Raw genomic sequence first — 27,736 nt, 5'->3', positions numbered from 1 at the left:
GTTATGATTGATAACAATAACTTTCATGAATATTCATTTTGAAAATTTTCTTCCTGCAGGAATTCCTGCAGAATCTGCAGGAATTCCTGCAGGAAGAATTTGTCCAGCAGGAATTTCTGCAGGAAGATATTTTTCCTGCAGGAATCCCTGCAGGAGTCCCTGCAGGAAGAAGTTAAATTCCTGCAGGAAAACATCTTTCCTGTAGGAATTCCTGCAGAAATTGCCTTATATCTACAGCAATGTCAGTAGAATATGAGTCATATTGTGCAGTTTTGTTTTACAACTGTTGGGCCAGAACAATAGTGGCCACAACAATGAAAATTGCAATGAAGGTACCTTTTGATCAATCAATTGTTTTCCATGATATATTTTATGATACACAATTGTCTATTTATTCAACTTTGTTTTGTGAAGCTTGCATGCATGTACTCTAACTGTTACAATTGTTTTTAAAGAAGACATCTTTAAAAACACCTACTTTTTAACTCAAGTTTACCTGCATTGAATTACAATAGTCATTAATCATTGCATAATCATCAACTTCTGGCTACCAAGATCTATAATGGCTTACAATTGCTGATTGTGGCTTTCCTTATTATACAATTCAGTTAAATCATTAAACCTCTTATGTCATCAAGGTCTATTTAAACTGAGGGAAGAAGGTTGATTATTGATTATTGATTATTGATTGTTATTGATTTTGTTGAAGATAGAGCCAGTGGTCAGAATGTGTAAGAATGGCACGTAGTGGTCATAGGATGTTATACTGCAACAAGAAGGTTTATTTGTAACTCTTTTTATCACCTGGGTGTGATAATCACCTCCCCTCCCTTTTCTCGCCCATCTTTAAAGAGACTATGATCTCCATGTTCGTTGTATTCAGATGTTAGCCAGCAGCCACAATGCATGCACTGATATGTAATTCAGGTCATCAGAAAAGATAAAAGATAGTTTCATCAGGTGATAAGTAGTTTACAATCTCACATGTCCCTCTCAGACTACAATCCTTTAGGTTTTGAACTGACTGACCTAACCTACTTCTAGTAAATGACCTAACCTGCTACTAGTAAATATTGTAGTAATATTGCAGTACCCTTGGGATAGTTTTTTCAGCAACCCTTTCTTATCTTTACTTCTTTTATAGCAAAGAGTACTTTACTAAGTACTTTAAGATTTACTTCTTTCGAGGCTACCCCAGGCCTGTTTAAGTGACTAGCATGTCACTAGACTCAGGTATTGAAATGCAAAAGCACAAAAGCGCAACTAAATAACCCTGATAGATTGAAAAATCACTTCAAAGTTACACTTAAAGTGTGTTATCTTTGCCCACCACATGCTAGACACTTGTCCTCAATAGATTTGGGCCCCTCTTGTACATTGTATATCACACCTACAACAGCCGATTTCACACATTGGTGGTAAAGTATTATTATGCATGCATCCATTGTTTTTGGCTGATGTTTTGGCTTTAATATTGGCTTTCTGTTTTGTCAGCTTTTGTTTTTGTCCACCAGCCAATTTTAAAATAGAGTGTGAGCATGCATGCCTGAATATTCAACAATCAAGAATAATTATCAACGAGGTTAAATTAGGATTTTAACCTATTCTAACCTCCTTGAATATATCTATCATACAAATATTGCATTTTTTTAAAATACACTTCTATCAAGCAGAGTTTAAAAGTACCTGACCTTGCATCAAGCACCTTGCATCAAGGCATGCATGATTGAAGTTTTGAAAATACCCAAATCTGACCAATAGCCTATATACGGGTTGATGGTCTCTAACAAAGTCTTTTTTTGTCATCCCTTTACAAAATTAAATCTACCTCATCACAGTGAGCCAGCAATTGTCACATGATGACATAGAGTTGAAATTTGATAGAATACCAAACACATGAAGATGTTAAGATTGACATATGAATTAAAACTTCTGGCAAAAGTTTGTCCCAGAGAATATTTCCAATTACGAGGGGTATTCTCCTTTTTCAATGAGTATTCTCCTTTTTCAGTAATTATTCGTTCCTTTCATATGCGGGTCAAACTAGGTCAGCTATTGTCTGGCCAATTATCAAGTCCTTGCTTGGGCTGCTGACTGAGCATGCATGATCTTGGCTTTTTGTGTGCTTTCGGCTTGGGGCTGTTGTAAAATAAAAGCCCAAGCAGAGGTTAGGGGTGGCTGCAATTTTTTACGTCTCCCTAATTTCACAAAATCGCGGCCGCCACTAAAGCCCACCGACAAAACCTCTACTAGTACTTGGAGAACAGTACTAGGGAGGACTCATGGTCCAATGAAATCCCGGCTGATCAGAATACTTAATATTAAAAATTTGAAAGTTCTTCCCCACATCTGCCTGGAGAATATGATAGCCCCGGCCTAAGGTATCAGCTGAAAGGACAAGTCTAGTTAAGTCAAGTCAAGGCCTTAAGTTTACTTTAAGATACTCTTAATAGGTCGGGGCTATCGTAATCTCCGATTATAGTTGTATATAGAAACTTGAGGTCAATATTTTTTAGCCTCTTTGTCTTTGGTATCAGTCAATGTGTAAGCTGAGCAGGTCTATATTCAAGTGCAGAAACCTGAAAATTCACTTCTGGGATGCCAAGGAGGTCTAGATATCCATGGGGATACTTATCTGTATTCATATTGGGTAAACCTAAAATGGGTAAACCAAGGAAGTTGTATTCTATTTATTTATTTACAATTGTGGCACTTTGGAAGTTATTGAATCCGCCCGCGATTTAACTTATAGTTTCTACTACTTTTCTCTAAACGTTAAATCGCGGGCGGATTCAATTACTTCCAAAGTGCCAAAATTGTCAATCTGAAAACGTCTTTTGGAAGCTGATACCTTCCACCATCTCACTGGCGAGTTTGTTTGGTCAGATGTTAAGTCGTTAACACAAGTTAGAAAGCGATTTGTCGGGAAATGGCTGATACGAATCTGAGTTTCAATGCGATTCACGTGATTCGATTGGTCGGGGTGATCCATGGGGATACTTATCTGTATTCATATTGGGTAAACCTATTAAAAATGGGTAAACCAAGGAAGTTGTATTCTATTTATTTGAATAAACTTGGATAAATCCAATATTTCGTGAGAACGCTGAAGTGTTGAGGCCCATGTTGAAAATCGCAAATCAGCGCTCAAAATGTGAACGCTTGCACTCTTAGAAGTCTGTGAAGGATGCTAGATAAAAATAATAATAAAGGAGGTTCCATTCCTAGGAGAGATTAGCCTCTACCAGTCTCTGCGCGATCGCTGGGAAAATAGCTATACTGGTATACAGTGAAGCTTAAGGTCTAGCCTATTGAGCTTCACTGCATAGCGAACTACCCCTGGCATACTATTCACTCTATTTGGCCTATTTCTACTATTTTCCCAGCAATCGCACGGAGACTGGTAGTGGCTATAGGAGACACACAGGAGTGAAGAGAGATCTCCTTTCAGTTTCAGGGATGCCTGGTCACTGGCTTTGAACGCCTTGATTCATGTCAAGGTGTGAATTGCCCTGATTTACATTTATAAGAGGCAACAACAATCAGGCACCTGAAAGATAGAATCTCCTTGGCTGTCATCGATGCAGTCAGGAGGTGTGTGTGTGTGCTGCCCGGTTTTAAAGGGGACCGGCAGATGTTGTGAGTATGCTGGGCGCTTTTACAGAGCAAACACTACTGAAGCGCCCAAAAAATCACTGGTCAGTCTGACTTGTCAGCCCCTGATGTACGCATAGGGTCTACCAACTCTACGCTGGACTTTAAAAAGTACAAAATAGCCAGTCTCTTCAGGACTTTGCTTTGTGGAGACGACAGATAAGACACGAAGGTGTGGCTGCACATGAAAAGTAAATTCCATTTTCAAATAAGGAGGAAAATATCCTTCCATCAACTACACAACATTTAATAGTGTATAGAGTATTGTGAATGCATTTAAGTTTATGTGGTTTTAATTTCACGGTGGGGAGAAAATGGAGTGTTCACTGGGATTTTAAGTTCATGTTTGAGACAATAATAGACAAGGGGGTAAGAGGGGAAAAAATGTCGGCCACTACTACTGACCAAGGAGGGTATATGATTGTGTTAAAACTGACCGTGGTTTTCCCTTTTTTGTGAAGGGAGGGCCACCCCTAGCCCCCTAACCAAACCACTGCTTGGACCCCAGATCCAAGTCAAGGCACACAAACTACCATGCAAGATCATGCTCAGCAGTAGCCAGAGTGTCATCCTGTTTCAGTTCCCTGAGGCTCCTGAAACAGGATGACACTCAGGCTAGCTCAGCAGCCCCTTGACAATACGAAAATGTGTGTTCTGTTCAACCAAGGACTTGATAATTGGACAGCATTTGTAGGACAATGGCTGACCCCGCATATGAAAGGAGCGAATAATTACTAAATATTTCCATCAAGAGGAGGAATGGATACTCCTTGTTTATAAAGGTCTCCATGTATATGGTAGGATTTTGAACCTCTGAGGGAGAGGATATATTCTCAGGAAGAAAACTTTCTATTCATATGAGTCATAACATCTCATATGTTTGGCATTCTATCATATTTCAACTCAAATGTATTATCATGATGATATTATCTAGTCTTTTGAGCTATGGATCGTGGTAGCCAGAGGCAATGATTATGCAATGATTCATTATGATTCAATACATATGCCAGGGTTTTTAAGGATGTCTTTTTTGAAAACTCCTGTTACAGTACATGCATGCATGCAAGATTCACGACATAAAATTGAATACATGTATATATGATCATATGATGTTGAGAGATATTGTGAGTATGTACAAAGTGAATGATAAACGAAAAGGCACAGTGACCCTTGAGTGTCTGTTGATGAACCCAAGGACATTATATCTTCTAAATAATGTCCTTGATGAACCATATACAGAAACAAACAATTTTCTAAAACAAGATTCTTTCAAAAGAATTGGTCTGAGAAACCATGGATGTGGCATAACTTAATGCAAAATATAAAGGACTCATATCCTACAGACATTGCTAATAACTAGCTATATATAGATACATGCACGTATAAGGTACTTCCTGCAGGAATGCCTGCAGGAAATATGTTTTCCTGCAGGAATTTAACTTCTTCCTGCAGGGACTCCTGCAGAGATTCCTGCAGGAAAAATATCTTCCTGCAGAAATTCCTGCAGGACAAATTCTTCCTGCAGGAATTCCTGCAGATTCTGCAGGAATTCCTGCAGGAAGAAAATTTTCAAAATGAATATTCATGAAAGTTATTGTTATCAATCATAACGGTACATCATACTCATCAACTATATGTAAACATTTTTCACTTAAATGCTTTTATATTGAAAATATAAGCACTTGTCAAAATGGGAAAAGTGGAATTCCGAACTTAAAGTGGAGGGTGTTCTTTAGTAAATGCTGGTATGTACAGTTTTGCCCCTTCGAATGCTACACTATCTGCTATATTAAACCCCCTATCTGCTAAAACAATATCCCCAGGTAATAACTTTTTTAAAATCCCACAGTTTTCAGTTAAATACTTATCACTCACCCTTCCCCCCCATGCCTTAGATATAAAAGATATACAACCTTGTGGAGAAATGCCAATTAGAAATTTAACAGTGTTATGATGTTTATAATTTGACCATGTCATTACTCGAGCGATCAAACTGGAAGGGCGATCAATGAAAATTTCAAAGCAATCAATTATTACAGATACACTGTTACCAAAATTTTTCTTAAAAACAAGGGGCATGGTTTTTCTTAGTTCTGTACGCTGGGGCCACAGGATCAGAAAACTGAGACGGTTATTCATTGCTGTAATCCATTTGTCAAAAATTCTGCATGAAGTTGACAGTGATATACCGAATCGATAGGAAATATCTTGAAGAGAGAGTGAAAGCCTTAGCCTCATCAAAACTAAAATGAATTGTTGAAAAGGTGAGATAACATTTTGTGATGTACACTTGACATGGGACACAACAAGCTGGAAAACATTCATCAAGATGAGAAAGTTGGGTAAACCAGTATAGAATCTAACCTTATCATCTCCCCTATTACTAAAACTATTCTCATTTATCTGGAGTGATAGGAGCTGTGTCTTTAGGTTGTCTTGTTGTTCGGTGAGATACTGGACTGTGCACTGCATCCTGTCAATATCTTCTCCTGTCAGTTCTGTCTGACATCCTGCATCACACTTTGCTGCTACATGTATGTTTGGCACTACAGGGCTAGGTGGATCAATAATGCCACCAGCTGAAAATAAAATAAAATAAACCAATACATCTTATCACATGTAATTTCGTGAAAAAAAACAACAACAAATGTTCCAACTAGCATTGATTGACAAGTTAAGATAAGAAAGTTTTGTTCAAAAACATCAGGGACATACTTGAATATCCATCTTCTTCGATCTTTATTCGTTTGTTGTTTCTTTCAGCAGCCCTGACACTCCTTGCCACCCCTAGGGTGATGTCAACTTTGTTGTGCCCGAGGTGCTGAGTTGGGGCCCAGTCCGGGTCTGTAAATGAGTACAGACTGGCCGGTTTCCCTGAAAGAGTGAAATGAAATGAGACTTTTAGCAGTGGAAAATCACTATAGAAAAAATAAATAAAATCAGGCTATTGGTATGATGTTCCTGTCAGTGTCAATATGCTTTTTACTAGAGTCAGTAAGAATTTTTCTTTATACTTGACTATTGACAGGATGTTTCATTGTATAAGCTTGAAATAACACCCTATCATAATATTTTCTCTGTCAACTCTAACCCTCATACAGTACCTTGGCCCTGTAAAGTCGTGCAAAATATAGCCTTAATTAATTAATATAATGAAAACTTGAATGGAGGTAGAATTCTTGATTCTACTAAAAAATAAAAAGGTTTAATCCCGGCCGGGATCGAACATTCACGTCCTGTTCATTTCTGTAAACACCACTAGCGAGCTCCGCTCTACCAACTGAGCTAACGGGATGCATGCTTACAAGGAGCGTAAAACTATAACGTAATGGGTATATTTAAACCTTGCAGTGTAACGTTACCTGCCACACACATAAAAAGGCGACACAAATTATTACCTGGCATAGTTTGCGTAACTGAAACAAAAGAACAGCAATCTTAATGTTAAAAAAAGGAGAGAGAATGGCCGAATACAACCCTACTCCATGTTTTGGGGGGCACGGAAAACACCCGGGGCGCGGGAACAATGGCAGGCGGGCACTAACAACACAGATGCCGCCGAACTTTGCGAATGAGCCCGCCAAATTATTCCGTAAACAGAAAAGATGACTAAGACTAGTAACAGAACAGGGGGAACTTCATCAGAAATCCCACTCCCTTCCATGTCTTACCTGAGATGAAATGAAGACTGCATACTCGAGAGAATGTAGACTTGGACGGCGTCAGGTCGGCTAGCGACCGGTTGATATTTGCCAGCCATACCCGTCGTCTCTCTTCTGAAAGAAGTCTTGTTTTCTCTCCTTGGGATTCAATCATCTTCGGAATCCTGTGATAGCTGTACCCTTTATCTCGTTTACTATTATGGCCGCAGCCATAGACTGCGCACAGGACTGGCATAATGCGAACGGAAAGAAGAGCATTAGAAGAATGACAGCGAAATGAGTCCAGAGCACATGTGCGCAGCTGGAGGCGGATCACAACATGTCATCCAAGATGGCCGCCACTCGGTTCGAACGCGTTTGTGACGTCACGTGAAAACGAAGAATTTCATTTGAATGTTACATATGTTGTTTTCGTTCTTCCATTTCGTTCCATTTCGTTCCATTTCGTTCATTTTCGTTCCATTTCGTTCCATTTCGTTCCATTTCGTTCCATTTCGTTCCATTTCGTTCCATTTCGTTCCATTTCGTTCCATTTCGTTCCATTTCGTTCCATTTCGTTCCATTTCGTTCCATTTCGCACTTTCGGGGGACCGCTTGAAAGGAAGTTGTTTTGTCAGCATTGCTAAGTTCTGTGAAGATGAATTGCAAAGGGTGCTCTGTGGTGCCCACTGATAAGATTGTGGGTGGGCACCTTTGCTATGAGAACTCGATGTTGTGTTGCATAATGTTTAGAGTGTTTGCCCGAGGAATCAAAAGGTCCTGGGTTAAAACTCCTGATAGGCTCTTGCCCTTGGGAAAGGCTATTTACATTGAATTTCCTCTCTTCACTGAAAATGAATGCCTAGCTTTGGTTAGAGGTATCCCTTGGATAGGATGTTAAATGGAGGTCCCATGTTTGAGAAGAGCCACACCTCAAACGTTTATTGTGAGAAGAGCATGGGTCCATTCGGGTGTGAGTGGATCAAATCTTACAGCCTACATTGGATGTACTGTGCTTGTCTAAATTTCTGCTTGGAAGGTTTTAAAAGGAAAAGTTTGCATAACAGATCATTTCACTGTATAGAATGCATCACCAAAAGTGTATTGTTTCCATGACTATCATTTATTCAGTGGTATAATTTCACTCTGGTAGATCTTCATCACTAAGGACTCAAAAGTCTGTGTTGCAGTCAAACTAGGTAAATTATAAGTAGATTCATTCCAGTGGTTTGGTAACCAAACAATATCTTTTTGTTGAAAAATGCTACAAACAAGAAATTAGATTGTTGTTGCACAGGCTTACTAGGTATTAAAACCCTCATATTTCTTGATATAACCAAAAGCACACACATATCGTTATCATTTATCATTTTGTCTCAGTCTTAGACAACACATAGTTTCTCCCAATCTTCTCAGAAATTATGATTTGAAAAGGCTAAGATTGTCCTTGACAGTTGTACCTGTATGTTGCACAGCTTCCCTATTTTATTGCATAACGTTACACTGTTGCCTCAGAAAGTGCCCCAAACTTGAGACTGGGAAGCGCAGACAAGGCGGTTGTCCCTAGAGAAGGTGTTGACAGATTGTAAAGTCCTTCTGCCACGTAGTTTCCCCTGTTCATCTCAACCATCTGCCTGTGAAGTAATACTCTACGACATGGCATATTGTCCCAGATGGCCGGGCGCTGTAAATCACCATTACGTAAAAAAATTGTTGCCATTTGAGTTTAAAGGACAGCGTAGGTGGCCATTTTTCATGCCTTTTATGCTTATTTAGCAGCAGGTTGCGTAGCCGCTGCCTTGTCCTGTGTGTTGACATGGCGCCACAAGAGGGCTTATGTATAGAAAACGATGACAGATTATTGGCAGAACTTTCATCAGAAAAGAAGGGCTACTGGGAGCGATTACGTGACCTTTTTGTCCCCTAGTTTCTGAGCATGTCTTCCATTGATTTCCACGTCCTGACGACCAATTTCCACATGTCGATATTTTACCCACAATGACCAATCAGACCGCTGTAATGACCCATGTATAATCGTGATAAACAAGAAAACTGAACAAGGACTTCCAGTTGATCAATGGCAGACTATTTAAGGATTCCGAATCAATGAAGTGGAGGGGGGCTGCCGAGCTTGTTAGCCCGCATCCTGTGTTCTTTGCCAGTGGCACTTGTTTAGGAGGAAAATTCCAGGCAGAAATCCAGGCGTACAGCAATCGATACTGATCGATATCCGCAGCAAGGCACGCCACTTGGACATGCAAGCCGACGGACCCCAAGCCGGCCCAGCCAGAACTACTAGCTGCTGCCGCGCAGTGCATCAAATTGTTTAGTTCCTGGTTTCCACAATGAAGTGAATCGCAGCGTACATGCATTTTATCACATTATGAGGAAGTGAATCAAGAATGTCTGTAATAAAAAGCAATCCCTGGGCGCAGCGGGCCGTAATGACGGGACTTAATTTCAGGCCCGGCGTCAGCTTGCCTGGGAAGGTATAAATTTTTCAGGGGTGATAAAATATGCTTTAGGAGTGTACCACCCATGAGCTGCCTGGAATGCATGAAGTAGAGAAACTGCTGGGGACAATCCTTATGTTGTACAGAAAATGTTGAGCTAAAGTCCTTCATGATTAATTTAGTTCTTCTTGCGATAGTACATCATGTACATTCAAGATATCTAGCCTTTAGAAAACACCATATCTACACAGATGTTTATGGAGAACGGCTGGAGTTCAGACCAGGTCATACCTTCATGTGCAACTATACATCTTTGCCAGGCAGCTTTTGCTGCTCACAAGATATTCAGCAGCTTAGAATAGGTTTTCATGCAGATTGTAACACCACAAAAATGATACAGACTGTGTTCATCATATCATTTGAGTCATCAAATATTCTTCAGTATGGTGCCCTGGAATCTTGCGATACCTAGAAAGACTTAAAGCAGTGTCTAATTTTCCAAGAAATCATGAATTCTTGAAATGAAATCATCAGGCATCCTTGATAGAAGCTAAAGAGTGGCACACATGTATAAGAAGCAAAATCTATAATTGTAAATTAGTGCATGATTTTATAGTTTATGCCTGCATGAGGCTTGATACACTTTCTATGATAGGCCCATCAGGTTTGCATTGTAGGTAAAAGAAACAATCTGATTTATGAAATTTCAGATGAGTTTTAAGTTAATTTTCAGTGCTTAGAAATGGCCAATTGAAGAGATGAATCCATGTAACATGGTATTGAATCGAAATAGCGTAACTGTCAGTCAAAAGGTTTTTGATTAATGGTCATGAAGCATGTTCAGTCTTTTGATCAACATGTAGCCGAAGTTATAGCTCAGCTTTTATTGGATGCAATATCAGTCTCGCAAATTTGACAAGTTGATATTAAAGCAATATTGGCGACTGACATATTCTTCCTATCTTGTCATAAATTTTGATGATATGTTGCAAAAAGGAGCAATTGTGCAGAACACTAGAAATAGCTTGTAAAGACGTGAAGCCTAAAATATCACTAGTGTGGAACTACAAAATGTCGCACGCCATATCGATGATGATTCACTCTTCTTTCTTTGTTTCTTTGTGGTCAATTATTCTCCCCGCCCAAGTTCAAACACGTTCAGACAGAGATCTCCCACATGGCTTTGTCGTGACTTCCGGTCTGTTTGACTTTCTTTTGAAGCCATATTAGAAGCGCACTTAGTCTTGACAATATCTGATGTAGACGTTGATGCATGACACTTTCAGACTGCATTCATGGGAAAATTCTCTAGAGGCAAATCCGTGTTGCATCTGCTGTATATCTCTCCTGCACTCACATATGCACAGGGCACTGATTCGTCTGAATGACACAGAATGTGCCTTAGCTCACTGGGCGGATGCAGCCAGATACATTTGTGAAAGATCTGTATGAAATTTGTATAACTTTGAATGCTTTAACAAATTATACATATTTGCAGCCAAACTGTGTAGACAGCATATTAGTTTGTTACAGAAGGAGACACGTTTTGATTTTATCAAATTTCTTCATTCTTTTTTACTTCCTTTGCATGAGCATGATTATTATTCTGCTTTCTCTTTGATAAATCAATGTTTGCTGACTCCAAAGCCCTTTCTTGGGGATATTTGTCTTACTGTTATAATCAGGTCAGTCTGAATTTCATCTTAGTTGATAAGACACCATTGCCTTTACTCGGTCTCAGTCTCAATCAACTCAAGAGATTGCTGACCTAGATATCCCATTCTGATTATGTAGATTACAGCTGCAAGTGGGGTAGTCAGCTCCCCTCTTCAGTATGTGTTCTACATAGAGACTCATTCGTATGCTTTAGTAGAATATCCAAATAACTTGCCACAGTGTTGATACGGATGGCATCTATATCAGCCCAGCAGTTCTCTATGTGAAAAAGGTTTTGTGCTATTACGTTTTTTCTGTTGTGCTGAGTTATCGCTTTGCAATGTCAGTGATCAGTCGTAAAAGTTTGCTTGGAGTGCTGCATGCTTGAATTCTAAAATCAATGCATTACACCACCTTAAGTTTCTTAAATTTACTGTGCAGGGTGCTGAAATCGAAGCTGAAAGAAGTTTTGTTAATCTTGTGAGATGTTGTTGACCACGGTTTACATCATCCTTGGGTGTTGGTGTGTTGTTGTCCTTGGTGCTGAAACTGTTACTGTGAATGCATTTTCTTTAGTCCCGGAAAGCTTCTTTTATTGTACTGAAATCAAACTGTTTACAGCTTTTCTCCTGATATATAGTTGACAATTATTGGTCATCATAAAATTAAAACTTTTAGTTCAAGGTAAATCATTTGGAATATTCTATATACATAGGGCATTGTGAAAAAGTCTATTTTCCCAACATGTTGTATAAGTGTAATAAATGGTCAGTGATCCCATATCTTTTTAATGAATTCCAAGTCCAACAAGCTTTAAAAGTTCTTACATATGCCTTGGTATCACATTGCATTTGAGTTACATAGGATTAACTGATACTTTAGCTAAGGTCTGTAAATAGAGGATAGATTTTGTCAGGATTCCCATCCTGTAGCTTGCTGCAAGTGAAGCTCAAGTATAGCTTTAACCTTCATGGATGAAAGCGTCTGTACTGTGGCTTCAGGCCATGTTAGTTCATTCAGCGTCTAGACTTGTAATGCTGGTGGCTTAATGTACTGTAAAATGCTTTTTAAATTGGCAAGGCTGAATATTAGCAATTTTGGTAGTGGAGAGTAATTTCACAGAGCTTTATCTTTCGGGAAACAAGTTTTCTCTGGCTAGCTGATGTGGATCTTTTCATACATTCTGTGGGATGAATTTCAGTGATAAAAACTAGCTGTAATGAACACCAAATTTCGCCCTCTTGGTGTTAGTTAAAATGTTAAAATCCTCCCACACCATGAGATGTATAGGGCGGTGCCCATCTCCGTTTCATAGCCCTGGGCCACACTGTGGTGCAATTACTGCAGCAGGGGGCTAGTCCACTGGCAGTGGAATGTGTTTAACTTCCATACTGTTTAAGAAGTACGTACCATTTTTGTAAAGTCTTCGGTATGACTCAATGCGCCTCTTGTCCAGAGGCGTCCTACCCGGGGCTTGAACCCGGGCCTTCTGGTCCAAAATTGCAAGTAATTTGAACCAGATGTTGCTAGTAACAGCAGTGCAGACCACTACACCACAGGTACACCCACCCTCTTGGTGTACCTGCATGCAATCAGCTCTGAAAATATTGTGTAGGGTTTAGGACTGATACAGTACTTGCTCCCATCTGCAGAGAGTTACCAGGCAAAGCTTTTAACCTTCAACCTGCCAATTTAGCTGTTTGGCACCAATTTTGTATTCATTTGGTTCCCCAGTTTGGCAGGAGGAGGAAGGTTAAATTACATATCACAGTGACACAGAAAACTAAAGATATACAAGCTGACTACTGGAACACTAACCTGCCGTATCATTTTCCTAAACTTTACATACATGTTAACTAATCAGTCGTGAAAGAAAATACACAAGCCTCTCTCCTGCTGTCACCTCCAGTGTGAAACATACAATGCATATCTCCGTGTATTTTCAAGATACAAAGCAAGTCCTGTTGAGAATGACAAATTGTCCTTTCAATATTTCATAGCCCTCATTTCCCAAGTGGACACAGGCAAGTCATGAACCTTTCTGTGCCCCCTTCCCATCTGTTCACATGCCCTTCATACGTAGATTATTATGTGATAACTGTTCCTTTTATTTCTGGATGTATCTTCATGCTGAACTACCACACTGGTTGTACTTGGAGATACTTATATGCATTAGAAACTTGTTATTAATATGCTCTGTTATTTGTTTGTACTGCATACTTATTAAACCGCCTCATTGCATAACACACCAGATTTGTACTGAAGAGTACAAGCTACATTTCCGGACAGATTTATTTGATTCACTCACCGGGAAGGACCTTTACTCTTTTTGATAAGTGTGGTGGGTTCTTTTATGTGATTGAGGTGTGGCCCTCCTCAAACACAGGACTTCCATTTAACATCCTATCCTAGGGACATCCTTATCCGAAGTCAGGTACACATTTTCACCTAAGCGAAGTGACAAAAGTTGTGTAAAGTACCTTTTCCAAGGGCACAACGTAAATGGGACAAATCAGGGGACCCGGGATTCAAACCCAGGACCTCTGTGTTCTGTGCCACACACCCTGCCGCAATGCCACTATTGTTAGAGAGGCTGAAAGAGAGGGTGTGATAAGACTACTGATCTGTCATGATCTCAGAAGGATTGATGTCTAGGCGAAGGTCAGGTCTGTCATTAATAGAGCTCAAATTACAAAAATTTATCACAGCCAGCTCAGATAGCTGTTAGGGCTTGTTCACAGTGTGCAAAATGGTGCTGCTGGTCTCAATCACAATAAGAGTCCGTAGGACACAAGCCTCCGTGAAGGGATTATGATGTTTTACGTTGTGAGAAATTATGCGCTCTGTAATATTACATTACCTAGAAATACTGCTAGGCCCAAGATTGATGTGCATCATCTCACTTATGCTAGCAGGCAACATGCAACAGTACATAAAAATGCATCAAACGTATCTTGAGTTATAGCTATGAACACACAGACACAGTCAACCGCAATACCCTCGTAGGAGGTGAGCCTCCTTCAAGGAGGTAACAAGCCATTTGAACAGATTGGGATTTTATTTCTGACATTGTTAGAAGCGTTTGACTGAATGGACCTACTGTATACTTGAAACATTCACAGAGCTATCACTAACCTTTTAACATTTGGCACACTGAAGTAGCCGTTTGGCACCCAATTCCCTATTGGTTACAGAGTTAGGCAGCAGGGAGAAGGTTAAGGAAACTTTTTTTTTTTGTATGCTGTTGTTGGTGAGGATGACAATTCAATGTGTGCAATTAATACTGTTGAACGTATATAGCTATGGTTTAATCTTTGTCCTTACATTGTTTGAAATCTTTTGGCAACATCTTATGACTTTAGATTAAAATTCAGAATGCTGCAGCAAGAGCCGAAGATGATGACTTCATTTGTTACAGAAAACCATTATCTTCTACCACCTCTTATATTGAGGGCACATGTCATTCAGCAAAAAGAAGTCCTTGTCACCTTGAAGTGAGGAGTTCAGCTGGCTTGGAAGTTACCAAGGTCAAATACTTATTGGGAGGGGGGGGACTCTAATTGCCAACCGGGCCTTACAGTGACCTCATGTAGTGTAATCACCCGGTAGGGCAAGAAATCTGAAAGCTTGGTGTAATCACTCTGGGGACATGTCTTTATCCCTTTTTTATTAGGAACATGGGCACATCATCAAAGAAAAGTTGCGTGATTAGAGTTTGAACATCTCACTTACATGCACAAATGGGCTCCGGCCTTAAAATGAAGTTTTTTCATCTTCTTTTTAATCTAAAGTAAAACATTGCAAGGCTTAACATGTCAATTTGTAACATCGCCAAAGCTTTATTGAAAGTCTGACTGAGTTAAAATCTGGAGCAAGTTTAGTATTCTTTGTACCGATGCTATAGTTGGGTTGCTCTCCTCAAGCCCCGGCTCACTACAGTGTGAAATTTGTCTTTGAGTTTCTAACTTGGATGGACCATTACTTCGCAACAGTACATCATAACAACGTTGACTGAGTACCCAGACAAGCACGGGACATGTTCTGTTTCTTGTGATATTAAATACATTTATCAAAGCACGGAGAGTAAGGCGGTACAAAGTCCTCATATGTCAGCTACTCTATCAATATCAGGATTGTGCGCAAAGGACCACAATTACTTTAGCTTAACAGTGCACAAGTACAAATTTGGTGTCAGAACGTGAACGGTCCGCCTTTGAAGAGGGCGCGTGATTGGACAGAAAAAGATTACCTTCAGCAGCCTGTGGTGGACTGTGGTCTTTTATCTCATGTAGACTGATCTACATGTTCTCTGTTCCTGATGAAAACTCTCAGAAGGTGACAGTTTTTCAAGATATGTGACATGTATTTGACTGGACAGAAAGAGAAGCTAATGGTTAGGCTAATCCCTGATGAAAATACAAATTTCTCAGCGTGACTTCCGTCGGGATTTTGAGATATTCCCATGTGTCACTTAAAAAAGGGTTTCTCCGGAGTCACATCCTGTCCAATGTGCAAATGTCTAATGTCATTAATGTTTAAGCATCCTGTGATTCTCGAATTCAAGGCCAGTAGCAGACGAGTACTTAATGAAGAACAGTTAAGAATTGTAGGAATGACAACTCTTAAGCACTTTTTTATGTTTTACATGTTGGTTACACAAAGTTGATTCTTCAGTTTGGGAATGTAGCAGTTGCTGCTTGGAATTGTCTATTGCTGTTTTTTTGTAGGGAAATTTGAATACATGTACATGCTGGTATAGCAAGGAACTGCAATTTTAGGATCTTCTGCTAGATGGCTCTGGACACTTTGGATATGCCTTCTTACGTTGAGTATTCTTCAAGCTTTTTATTTTCTGTTACCATTTTATCTGTTTTCAGATCATTGGTTTGGTTGCTCTGCAAAAAAATAGTTGTTTTATTCCAATTCTCTACTTTCAAAAAAGATTCTGAAAATTACATTGAGGGGTCGTTGAAAGAAAAGCGCGGGGTGCTCGGAGCCACACGGCCATAAAAAGAGCGATGGAGATTGGCTGCTTGACCTCGTCCATTCCCTCATCACATGAGGCCCTACAGGGGCTGGTGGGAACTGTTCCGCAATTTGTGTCAATCAACGGGGCTTTGGAGCCTTATGCCTGATCAGTGCTGCCTCAGAGGCCAGGACCACTGGATTTCTTGGCTCTTAAATGTTTCTGTCTTTTCTCTTTTAAAAGAGAGACTAGCAATCTCTAAGCAGGTGTTTTTTTGTAAATATTATCAACACTGTTTGCAGTTAATCTGATTATGAAAACGACTTTATATTATTAATTACCATAAGTGCACATATATATAGGAAGAGGTCCCTTTTTATATTTTGACCCAATTTACTCATTAGCAGCTTATATGTATTACTTACATGTAGATATGGCACAGTGTTTATAGTTTGTGTATATCTATAAACAATGCCTTCTTATAATATTTTCCTCTGTCTGAACTGACTTACATGTACATGTACATATACATGTACATGTACTGCATACTGTGACAGTTGTGAAATACCATCATCAAGATTTTTTTTGGTTTGAAACATTTATGTCCAAGCCATGCTTATAACCAAAAAAGTTTTCAATTAGGTGTCTACAAATATGTGACTCAAACATTTGAAAAATCTGGGGTTCCCAATATTAGATGCTGGTTTCAGCTAAGCCATGTTTTCCTTTGGACGAGTTCGTAGATCTTCTGTCCTATCAGTGATTGATTGGTTAGTGTCCTGATGGAGTACAGGTGCCAACATGGCGCAACTCGTGGACAGAACTGAATCAGAGTCTGGTGCCTACAGGGCAGACATTATTCCAGGAGCTGTCAGCAGCTGACAGCCGGGTAACAACTTCTGAAGGATCAGAAATTGGTTGCAAGCCTCAGAGCCCCTTTATTTCACGTACGAATATGTGTTAGACTCTGCATACCCGTTGGTTTGCAATGATCCGCAATAGTCGGCAACACCATTATTATGATGTCCAGGGATGGCCCTATAGCTCAACTGGTAGCAGCTTCACAGTTGAGCTCCTGATTCCAATTAGTTGTTAACTTGGAGACCCCGGTTCAATCCTGGGAAGGGCATATTGGTTGGGACTGCACACGTCTTTCGAAAAGGACATAAAATTGGGGTCCCATGTTTGAGCAGGTGACTCGAGCATGTTAAAGGGGAAGGGCTAAAAAATTCTCCCTGTAAAATATACCTTGCTACCGTAACAACAAAGAAACCTGCAGCCCTATGGGCCACTAGACACTACAAGGATCTGAAGGAATTATGACATCAAACCTTAATTTTCTGTTTGACTTAATCCATATCATGTTGCTGGTACAGTATTGAACAGATGTAGTTATGTAAAGATGATGTTACACATGACGCACAATTGGTATTTTAGTTCTATCAATCTCCAGTCATGAGTTATACATATATATACCCGAATACCTTTATCCATATGCAATTGGATGGAACAAGAAAGCTATATGGATGGCATTCCTGCCCAGTATAATGAGGTTTGGATGAAATCAACATACCATCCAGGCTGGTTATAAATCAGAAGCTCCTTACTGTGACACCACAAGACATTTACAGACAGCAGACACAGGCTACATACGGCCTTCTCATCTGTCATAATGTAGGGCTGCCAAACTCCGGGACAGCCTTATGTTCCAGCGGGCGTGTCCCTGCAGCTCAACTGGTAGCAGGCTCACAGTTGAGCTCCTGGTTCCAATTAGTTGCTAACTGGGAGACTCCTGGACATGGCATCTTGGTTGGGGCTGCAACTGTTTTTTGGAAGGGACATAAAATGGGGGTCCCGTGTTTGAGTAGGTGCCTCGAGCATGTTACAGGGTAAGGGCTAGCAGCCCCTCCCTGTTAAAATATACATTGCTACAGAAACAGAGAGGAAACTTGCTGACCTATATGCCAAGAGGCTCTACAAGGGTCTCAATGAGAATGAACCAACTTATGTTTATTTTGTATGTTTGTCAGAAGGGTTTGTGGCCTGATTTATAGAAAGTTAGTTACCATCCAAGTAGTCACCCTAGATAGATCAACATGCTAGATATGATATTGATGCATAAAAGGATTAAATAAAGTGATAAATATAAGTACAGAATGTTTTGACAGTCAGCTCCTGCCGTGGGCATTTTGTCCAAAATCTAAAATACACGAAATATTGGACTGATTGATCAATGATGTGTCGTGGTAGCACCGGGCACAACATTCATCAACGATCAGCTCACCTCAAGGAAAACTAGGAAACCCTTTCAAGACTCTTGTGTGTTACCGGATGAAATTGGGTCAGATCAATATAACTGAACAGGATTAATGAGGATATGCAAATATCTAGCCTCCCTGAATCACATTACCGTTGTTGAATGTAATAGTGCGTCCATCTGTGCTCGGCACATGTCATTAACACCATTGTTACCAACTGTAAGCTTGATGCTGTGTGCACATATAGAATAGAAACACAATACAGAATTTACCACTTGTTAGGGTTTTTTGATAAAGGAAGTCCTAGCAGATGGGCTGACTGTGATAAGAATCATTGTGATGGCATTTTTTTATGTTGGCACATTGTATGCACAGAGGTATACCAATGAACTGCTAATCTGGGACAATACATGTAGTAATTATAATCATAACGGGAGCTGCCCTAACATGTTACGCTTTTTTACGCGCTCGAACTCACGGCGGTCCATTGCTGGTTGCCAGAGAGTGGTCAGGTTTTAATTGATGAATGAACACATTCATCTTAAGAACATACATGGACAAGAAATGTATTCATACTGTTCATGGGCCCTTCACGCTCCGTGTTACAGGCGGAAAACGCTGTGAGACATTTTCACGAATGTGCCGTCTGATTTAGTGCTACGCCAGATAGTGTGCCTAACCTATTACACTTTGGTAATTTTGCTCTCTGGAAGTTGGTAATGAAGTTATGGAAATGTAAAAAAGGCTTGAAGTCTACTATATTCTAGCTTTCTTTTGACCGGAAAAGTTTGACTGTGTACACTTCTAACGTCTTGTGAGAAGGGCTATATCCAGCGCATTCCAGCTCATGTTTTCATGGGAAATAGGCTACCCTGCACTGTGCGCGCGGCCCGACGTACGTATTGAATGCGGCCCGACTTACGAAATCATTCCGAAAAAACGACATCGCTTACATCAACAATACTCCGTCTACTTATTGGGAAATATCTTCGCCATCTCTGTATTCAGTTTCCTTTTCATGGACGGTATACCAATCACATGTTAGAGCGTAACAAAGCTGTGCGTTGAATCCTTCCGCCACCATCGCGGCCCAAATAAATGGCGGGAAAACAAAGTCGCCAGACGACAGCAATGTTTACGTTGTTTTTCTTTGGTCAGTTTTCTTCTCAATAAACACTTAAAGACCCAAATTTTTAGTGTTTTATGAAGTTATATTTCTTATGTGTATGATAGTTGTGTGACTTGTGTATCTGCTTGGCACAGGTCGTATATTTAGGTGCCGGGCCGTCTAGCTACGCAGTGACCCTCTACTCAGCGCTACCATCATTATTGTCAAAATACTACTTTTTGACAAAACAAGAAATGAATATGTACAGATATGTTTTGAATGCAAATGACAATTATGTGCATGAACTTGGGTTATTTACCTTCCTTATCAGCATAGTCATTGGACACAAACACGGCATACTTATGCAAAATAAGATCAGTAAAAAATCCGTAACATGTTAGGGCGCGTAACATGTTAGGGCGCCCCCCGTTAGATGTAACTACATGTAATTTGAGACAAAACCATACAAAACTTTGGACAATTTTTAATTAGATACCACTTACAAACTTATGGTAGCATGCAATGTATCAGCCTGAAAGTTCATCTGTGACAGTAATTAACATTGTAGATTTTATACACCATTTTTGTACGCAAAGTAAATCTCTTACAACAAGCAATGGATCAATCCTCTGATCCCTCTCAAGTTTAAATGACCCGAAGCCTAGTTTGTCATGTGACCTGAACTGAAGTACCAGTTGTATGGTGTTTTTCGGGATGGAAGAATATTTTATAATGATTATGAAATGTTATCTTCTGCTTGAGTACTAGTTGTATCTCTTTACCTGGATGTCTATCCTTCAACTTACATGACTTGTATTTTGTGTTGAATTAAATGTTGAATGTCTTCCCACAGAATCGACCATGCTGACGTTTGCTGACGGACAGTACCTGACGGTGTCGCTCCTGGGGCCGGTGCAGACGGAAGCGGAGGACATCACGCTGCGGTTCAGAACAGCCTCGTCGTACGGACTTCTCCTGGCCGTCACCTACGAGGGGGGTCCGCAGGAGAACGTACTGATGATGGAGATAGAGGCAGGGAGGCTGAAGCTCACCTTCAATCCTGGTGAGTTGACTTTATCTGGATCCACAATAGACGAATTTGAATGACATGTGGTCATGGAGGGGATTTTACTCACAAACTGTCTATATATATGTGTAATTGTGCATGTCCGTTAAGAATAGAACACGTTCGAACGACATTGCCAAACCACGACCAGTGTCACGGAGCCCGGATGACATGGCAGTTTGTGAGTAAAATCCCCCCTATGAGGACATCAGCTTGAACAGTTGTTCAAATTCGTCCATTTCCTACACTCACCATGACGAGATTTGGGGGTTCCAATTCTACCCAACCAAAGTTGTAATGACCAATATACAACATTATGCTACCGGACAGGTAGAGACTGCAATTCTGAAGAAGAATGTGAAGCCAACGGCCTCATATTAAATCCACACTTCTTTATAAGAGCAGGGATGTGCCCTACTGTCAGTGTATCGTAAACCTACAGTCTTACGGCTTCAACTGAAGCAATTACTGTCATATTGAGGTCAGCTGTACTGGTGCCAAGTGGCAGCCACTTCTTCCCACTCTGCCTCAGTCTCATCAATTGCGTGCTCTTTCCAATCCAACTGCATGGCTGTAAGGAGAGTAGTCAGCCCAGAGGCAATGTATCGTGATAAATGAATTTTCAATCAATAGTGCTGCAAAGTGATCCTAAAATCAATAGAAAAAGTGACTAAATATGATTGATTCACAACTTAACGATCATGATGAATCGTTATACACCATTCAACAATTGTTCAATAATTGATCTGTACTTGAGGGATAAACAACTTACAGAATAAAGTATTATTGATAAAACAGAAAATCTTTACATATTTGATTGCAAAAATAAAACAATATAAATCTCTGTCACATGCATGCTACTAGCTGGAAAGGGTCAAGGTTCTTAGGATGGGACGTTAAGCCGCAGTCTACTATTAATTCTGCTTGTCAAAAATTGCTAGGGGACTCATTATATTCCCTGATACAATGAAACTGTAAATATTGTACTTATCACCTGTCTTCTCTGTCACGACCAATAGAAGATTAGTTCTTCAGTAAGATAAACTGGTTCAAGATCTCTTTCACTCATGACGATTTATGTGGTTCCTTACAGGCCCTGGTCCAGACTTCTTGTACGGTGGGGAAGGTCTGGACGACAACAACTGGCACACCGTGCAACTCAGGCGCCGCGGTCGGCAACTTAATCTTCGGGTGGACGATTTAGATGTACCCGGTAATGCAAGTTTCCTTGTCTTCTGTCTGTGGAACTTACTCTTCCTCCCCCCTCCAGGCTTTAGGTGGTGGACTATTCCTCTCGCTCCGGCGGACCCTCCGTAGAGTCTCCATAGTACGCTCTCTCGCTGAAGAAAGTCTTCCTCATGGGTGAAGGACCGCTCTCCAGCCTACCGAGCAAACCTCTCAGTCTGCTTTCCTATTTCTCTCTCGATATGTAAAGAAGAATTAGTTTAACTTCGTATTAAGTCTTTACGTTTACCTCTTATTGTCTTAAAAGTTCTGGACCCGTCCTTGCCAAAAGGCAAGTTTACGGTTTATTACCTACGATTGTAAAGAAAAGAAAAATTGTTGTAAAAATCAAAGAATCATCACGATGGATCCCTGTATTGGTAGTTTCCTGATTAACGGTGTGCATTTTCTCTTTTTTAATGCTTACAGCTATATATCCTTTCCCATTGGGGTCAGGTTTGTTCGTAAACAGTTTCATGTGCTTCACTCCTATGTGTTGTAGAATACATACCTTATATATCGATATACCCCATAAGTTCATCATACTGTGCTTGCATGTGCTGTGTTACCCTTGTGCTGTGATGTGTCGTAAAATAACCAATTGCGCCTTATAGCTTCTTGCATGGTATCTACTACTAACCATTGTAGCCTTAGCGCATCTTCCGAAGGAGATCTTAGCTAGTGGCACAAACACCATTGAGTAAGATACAGCACATTCCAGTTAATTGCAGTCTTCATTTCTTACTTCTTACTTCTTCCAACATCTGAGTATTTCAAATGAATGGAGAAGAATATCTGATGGCAGAAAGAGATTGTGCAAGAAAACAGTTTCACAAAGAGGACTTTCAAACATTTTGTTTCCTACATTTTAAGAAAACAAAACAAAAAACTGTCTATGCACCGATATTGTTATCAATACATTTGTATATATGGAAATACTAGCTGCCCAGTTACTACAAATCTAGTAGCTGTGGCGAGATCACAAGTTAAGAAATGATGACCATTTTTGGAAACATGTTGCAAAAAGACAACTGCCAAGTGTGTGGGAAACAACCAAAATGTCATTCCTAATCCAGAGAGTGCTTATCAACCATGACAAGTGAGTATTTTCTACCAGACTGTGTTTTCTTGTTTCTTCTTATAATAAACTATTATGTTCGTATGATTTTGTAAATCATTTAGTCTTAGATTTGTGTAACAATTACTGTTCTTTTAGTCAATATTGAACAGAAAACACGGTAAATCAAAATTACATATGCCAAGTGATTCTTGAAGTCAACCAAGCTTGGTCCACCGTATATTATTAGTCTTTGTGACAGCAGTATGAATAAAGTCTGAGATTTTCTGTGCAAGACCATCTTTTATGGTGATATCAGAAACCACTTTGCAGATATTTCAGTTGAAATTTTGTTGGCTTTGTGCAATCCTAAAAGCTGTCAAAGTCTGTTTTTGTAAGATCATCAGGTGTTGTTGATCAACAACTAGGTTGGACCAAAGATGGCATACATGCATACGCCGCCAGAAATAAGAAATCTGATGCTAAGTAGCAATGAACTAATAAAGTATCTAAAGGGAAAATGATCATTAGGTAAATGACTGTTTCGTACAACTTTGAAGTGTTTGTATTATTATTTTTGTGCAATTAACTGGGATGTATTGTATCTTGACTGTCATACAAATCAGCTATATGCTGCCTTTGCAATTGACAAAGTACAGATTAAATACAGTTGCCATTTCAAACCCCAAATTTTGTATCGGATGTAGAGAATGGACCGAACCTATCCTCCTGCCCTGTAACATCACAGCAAACCAATAGAAGGCATGCGTAGCCGCCTCATATAGACCCCATAGCGTATGAAACCCCGGTGATGTAAATGTTCACTTTAAAGTGAAATCTTCCCCAGACCTAGGAGTGGTGAGGGTACGTAGATCTGCTATATAGATATAGCACGTTTTACAAACAATGTACCCCCATGAACTGCAAGAAATATATACAATGTCAGCAACGAAAGAAAAAAAACGAAAAAGCTGACCCGGAGGTCATGACGTGCGAGATCGTCGCGCCGTTCTGGACGAAGTCTCTCGGGGAGCCAGTCCCTACCTGTGAGCTGTAGGGATCGATGCTGTAGATGACAGGTTGTTGGGAATGGTGCAAGAATTTCTCCAGTTTCAGGTTTTCTCCCTCCACCAAGGGTATGCTTTCCTCAGCCTTCCCTGGCTGGGGGTACCCTTGGTGGTGACAATGCCTTTTGTAATGCCTCCAGGTTTCTTTGGTGAAAGCTTCCAAATGTTACAATACCCGGAACCTGGTGAGCTATGCCCCTGGACATCTAGCATACTGTTCATCATTCGAACTTGATAAGCATGGAAACCATGTTATATTATTATACACATACATCTGTGCTCGTGTTTGCCATAAAAAAAAACCTGCCCATGAGAGCTTCTGTTAGCATGCTGCATTGAATGTGCAAGTGTCGTGTGTTGTTGTGTGTGTGTGTGATACCCAGTGAGTTTTATATAGGTGGTGGAATGCCATGTGTATGTGGTGTTGCTAACATTAGTGTGGTGTTGTGTTGTGTTGTAGTGGTGTGGTGTTACATATCATTGCTGGTGTTGTCTTGGTGCTGTGTTGTGCTGTGTGGTGTCGTCTTGTGTTGTAGTAGCCTGTAACGTGTCGTGGTGTAACGTTGGTGTCGTCTTGTGCTGTGTCGTCTGGTGTTGTGCTGTGTTGTAAGTGGTGTAAACTTGTCTTGCTTAGGTGTAAATTGGTGGATGTAGACCATAGTTGTGACCATTTGTCCATATTCTGTCCACAGTTCACTTGGTGTACACGTATTGTTCATTGTCCGGTGTACAATGCAAATGTCATGGAAATCTTTGTACGTACTTGGAATATTGCTTCCCATGTCTAATTACAGCTTCTGTGTTGTGTCAAATATTTGGCGTCGTGACTAACATTTTAAACAGTTTGCTAATATGGCTAAATTGTTGCTGTGAACAATCAAATCATATATATTTCTTGGTTGAAGGAGGCAGCAATATTTGCATTGCATGTACAAAGATCTACTGACTTCCCTGCTAGATTGTAAACTGGGGTTGTGGCCAGTTCACTTGGGGAGGGAGTGCTGGAGGGTTCAGAAGTGAACTGTCCACAAACCTCTAGTCAAGTGATGAAATCACAAATTTTCATTAAGACCTTTAAAAACTATTCAAATTCACGAGCTTGGTATGTCAGAAGCTACCAACTTTTTTTTAATAGCACACAGATTTAAAGGATCATCAGTTTTTAAACGACGTGACTAAGAATCTAGCAGGGACGATGTCTGGGTGACGAAGATTCTAATGTCTGCCGTGCTAACTTTGTCCTGTCCTGACGTCCCCGTCTTTAGGTACCGTCTCCAAGTCGAGCGCTGTCCTGGACTTCAACTCCATAGCCATTGGCAGTCTCCAGAAGGCCAAACCCGACGGCACCTCGCCGCCCAGCTTTGAGGGTCAGATGCAGAACTTTGTGTTCAATGGGAACCCCTTCATCGAGATGGCCATGTCGGGAGGGGTGGACATGATCCAGACGAACGCCCAGTTCGGCAAGGGCACCAAGGTCATCGGCAACCCCATCACATTCCGAGACCAGGCCAGCTATGTGAAACTCCAGACTCTGGAGGCGTACTCCAGCATGAACCTGGTCTTCAAGTTCAAAACCACTCAGCCTGACGGGCTCATCATGTACAACGGCGGGGACGGGAACGACTTCTTAGCCCTGGAACTGGTGAAGGGGTACTTACAGTACGCGTTCAATCTGGGCGATGGGGCGACCATGATGAAGGGGAAGTCGGACATGTTGAACGACAACGAGTGGCACGAAGTCAAGATCACTCGTGACGAGAACTTGAACCACCGGCTGACCATCGATGACTTGGCAGTGCAGAAGACAACCAAGGGTTCCAAGAACTTGGACCTGAAGGGTGAGATGTACGTGGGAGGGTACCCGGAGCAGAAGTACAAGGAACTGCCGCTCATGGTGGAGGCACGGGCCAAACAGCTGGGCTACCAGGGCTGTCTGGCGTCCATCAACCTCGATGGGAAATATCCAGATCTACTGAAGGACAACAAGCGGCTGAGCGGATCCATAGTAGCTGGATGTGAAGGTAAGGATCATGTAACATTGACAGTGACTTGTGTGTGTATTTGAAAAATCAGGACGATTGTCTTTAGTAGAGAAGGTGGGTAAGGAACAGCTGTAGCAACCAAGAGCAGAATCATGCAACAACAGGAAAAAATGAAGAGTGATAAATGTACATTGTAGTTAGTGACAACACCCTACACAATGAACTAAATTCTTACTGAAATGCTCGCTAATCCGCTGGATGGCCTCAGATTCAATTGTAGTTAGATTTAAATGACCTGTTGTTACCACCACACAAGCAAGCAGTTGAGTCTCATGTGCTTTTTGTTTATAAACTGGTTCAGTTTGAGTCATTGCAGTTCCACATCTTGTGAACCACACTCGTCTCACATCCTCTGCAGTTCAACCTACAGCGATACATACAATGACCGTTGCTTTCTAGTTGCAGAGCAAATTGTTATACCTTACATTGTACTGGAATGGTAAACTTTATTTGTTTAAACTAAACTTTACACATTAGGCAGCTACTTGTAGCTTTAGTGAGGAGGGAATTTAAAACAACAACCTTATTCCCGTTTTAACAAGTAGAAACATGCCTGCATTTTTACATCTAAAAATGACCGTAAAAAGACCATATCAGTGAATAATCAGAGATGTTCTTTGTGAAACACAAGAACATTTTATTGATCGCCCAGATGTACAGTAGCCATTTTCACGGCCATACTGTATCACACAAATCCCAAACTGAACATAAAGTTCTCAAGATAGCACACAGCTGTAATACCAGCCTTATTTTCCATTTCGATACGGATTTCAAACAAGGCAATTGTCTGCCAGATCCAACAGATATATCTGAGTTGCAGACATCTCCCTGGGGTACCCTTTGCATCCATACTGGCAGAGGTAGACATATATTTCAGTGTCTTCATGACTTTTTGATGGCCAATTTGGCTGATAAGTCTATTTATAGTGGTCCAGAATTGCCTTAGATTTGAAATATGTCAAAACTGACCCGCTCCTTGCGACAGTCTCCCATATTTTTCATTTGATGAGGTCAGCCCTTCCCAACGTTCTATTTACAGGTAGTTGTAGGTTTATGGTTATGACAGTAACCTGGATTTTAGGAAGATTTTCGCTAAAACACTTGGGTGTGGCGGGTCTACACTTAGTGGTGATTATTCTCATCCTCTAGATCATCGTACCAGTAAAGATAGATACCGCAACCACATAGTCTTTTTTCTATTCAAAACATGGCCTAGTACAAAGGATAAATTATCATTAGGAGATAATATAACCTTTCATTCTTTGTCTTTTATTTTGAAAGTCAGGTAATGAAAGATTGGCAATGTATTAAACTGTGTTTAGATTTGTACAGGATGGTGCCATGAGATTAAACATTGTGTAAGTATAGCAGATCATCCTTTTTGAGCAGACATGGCACAAAAGCACCCCCTATCAGAAATGTTTGACACTGCAGTTTGTTTCCTTATAGAAATGGTGCCTTCACATGAGGGAGATATCATCTTTTCTTCTCTTATCAGCAATTATCAATTATATTTTGGCAGATTAAGACATGATTATGTCTTT

At 40.4% G+C, this 27,736-nt stretch overlaps 2 protein-coding genes across 26 annotated transcripts in view; one reads left to right on the top strand and one right to left on the bottom strand.

Annotated features, from left to right (window-relative positions):
- The window catches only part of LOC136432507 (neurexin-1-like), a 217,832-nt gene that overhangs the window by 131,253 nt on the left and 58,843 nt on the right, over window positions 1-27,736 (top strand). For 23 of the 25 annotated variants that reach the window (XM_066423836.1, XM_066423835.1, XM_066423833.1 and 20 more), the window contains 5 exons: window positions 20,590-20,799; window positions 21,896-22,015; window positions 22,456-22,482; window positions 24,291-24,335; window positions 25,416-26,171. In XM_066423836.1, the coding sequence (XP_066279933.1) occupies window positions 20,590-20,799; window positions 21,896-22,015; window positions 22,456-22,482; window positions 24,291-24,335; window positions 25,416-26,171 (1,158 nt within the window). The remainder of the gene's footprint in view (window positions 1-20,589; window positions 20,800-21,895; window positions 22,016-22,455; window positions 22,483-24,290; window positions 24,336-25,415; window positions 26,172-27,736) is intronic. The other 2 variants (XM_066423846.1, XM_066423853.1) reach the window with 2 other exon arrangements.
- On the bottom strand, window positions 5,368-7,699 carry LOC136433108 (uncharacterized). The gene is made up of 3 exons (XM_066424928.1): window positions 7,326-7,699; window positions 6,370-6,528; window positions 5,368-6,233 (listed from the first exon to the last, which is right to left on the bottom strand). Exons 1-3 carry the CDS (start codon window positions 7,549-7,551, stop codon window positions 5,368-5,370), a joined length of 1,251 nt encoding a protein of 416 aa, XP_066281025.1. The 5' UTR covers window positions 7,552-7,699.

Source organism: Branchiostoma lanceolatum, chromosome 4 (assembly GCF_035083965.1).
Source record: "Branchiostoma lanceolatum isolate klBraLanc5 chromosome 4, klBraLanc5.hap2, whole genome shotgun sequence".
Classification (NCBI taxonomy): Eukaryota; Metazoa; Chordata; class Leptocardii; order Amphioxiformes; family Branchiostomatidae; genus Branchiostoma; species Branchiostoma lanceolatum.
The sequence above is the reverse complement of the archived record's forward strand: the minus strand, read 5'-3'. Positions and strand labels throughout refer to the sequence as shown.

What these genes read in the sequence shown, in the direction of transcription:
- LOC136433108 (XM_066424928.1), bottom strand. Translation starts at nt 7,551, where the DNA reads ATGCCAGTCCTGTGCGCAGTCTATGGCTGCGGCCATAATAGTAAACGA. An exon ending in CAGTCTTCATTTCATCTCAG is followed by an intron (nt 6,529 to 7,325) that starts GTAAGACATGGA and finishes TCACTCTTTCAG; the next exon opens with GGAAACCGGCCAGTCTGTAC. An exon ending in CGAAGAAGATGGATATTCAA is followed by an intron (nt 6,234 to 6,369) that starts GTATGTCCCTGA and finishes TTTTATTTTCAG; the next exon opens with CTGGTGGCATTATTGATCCA.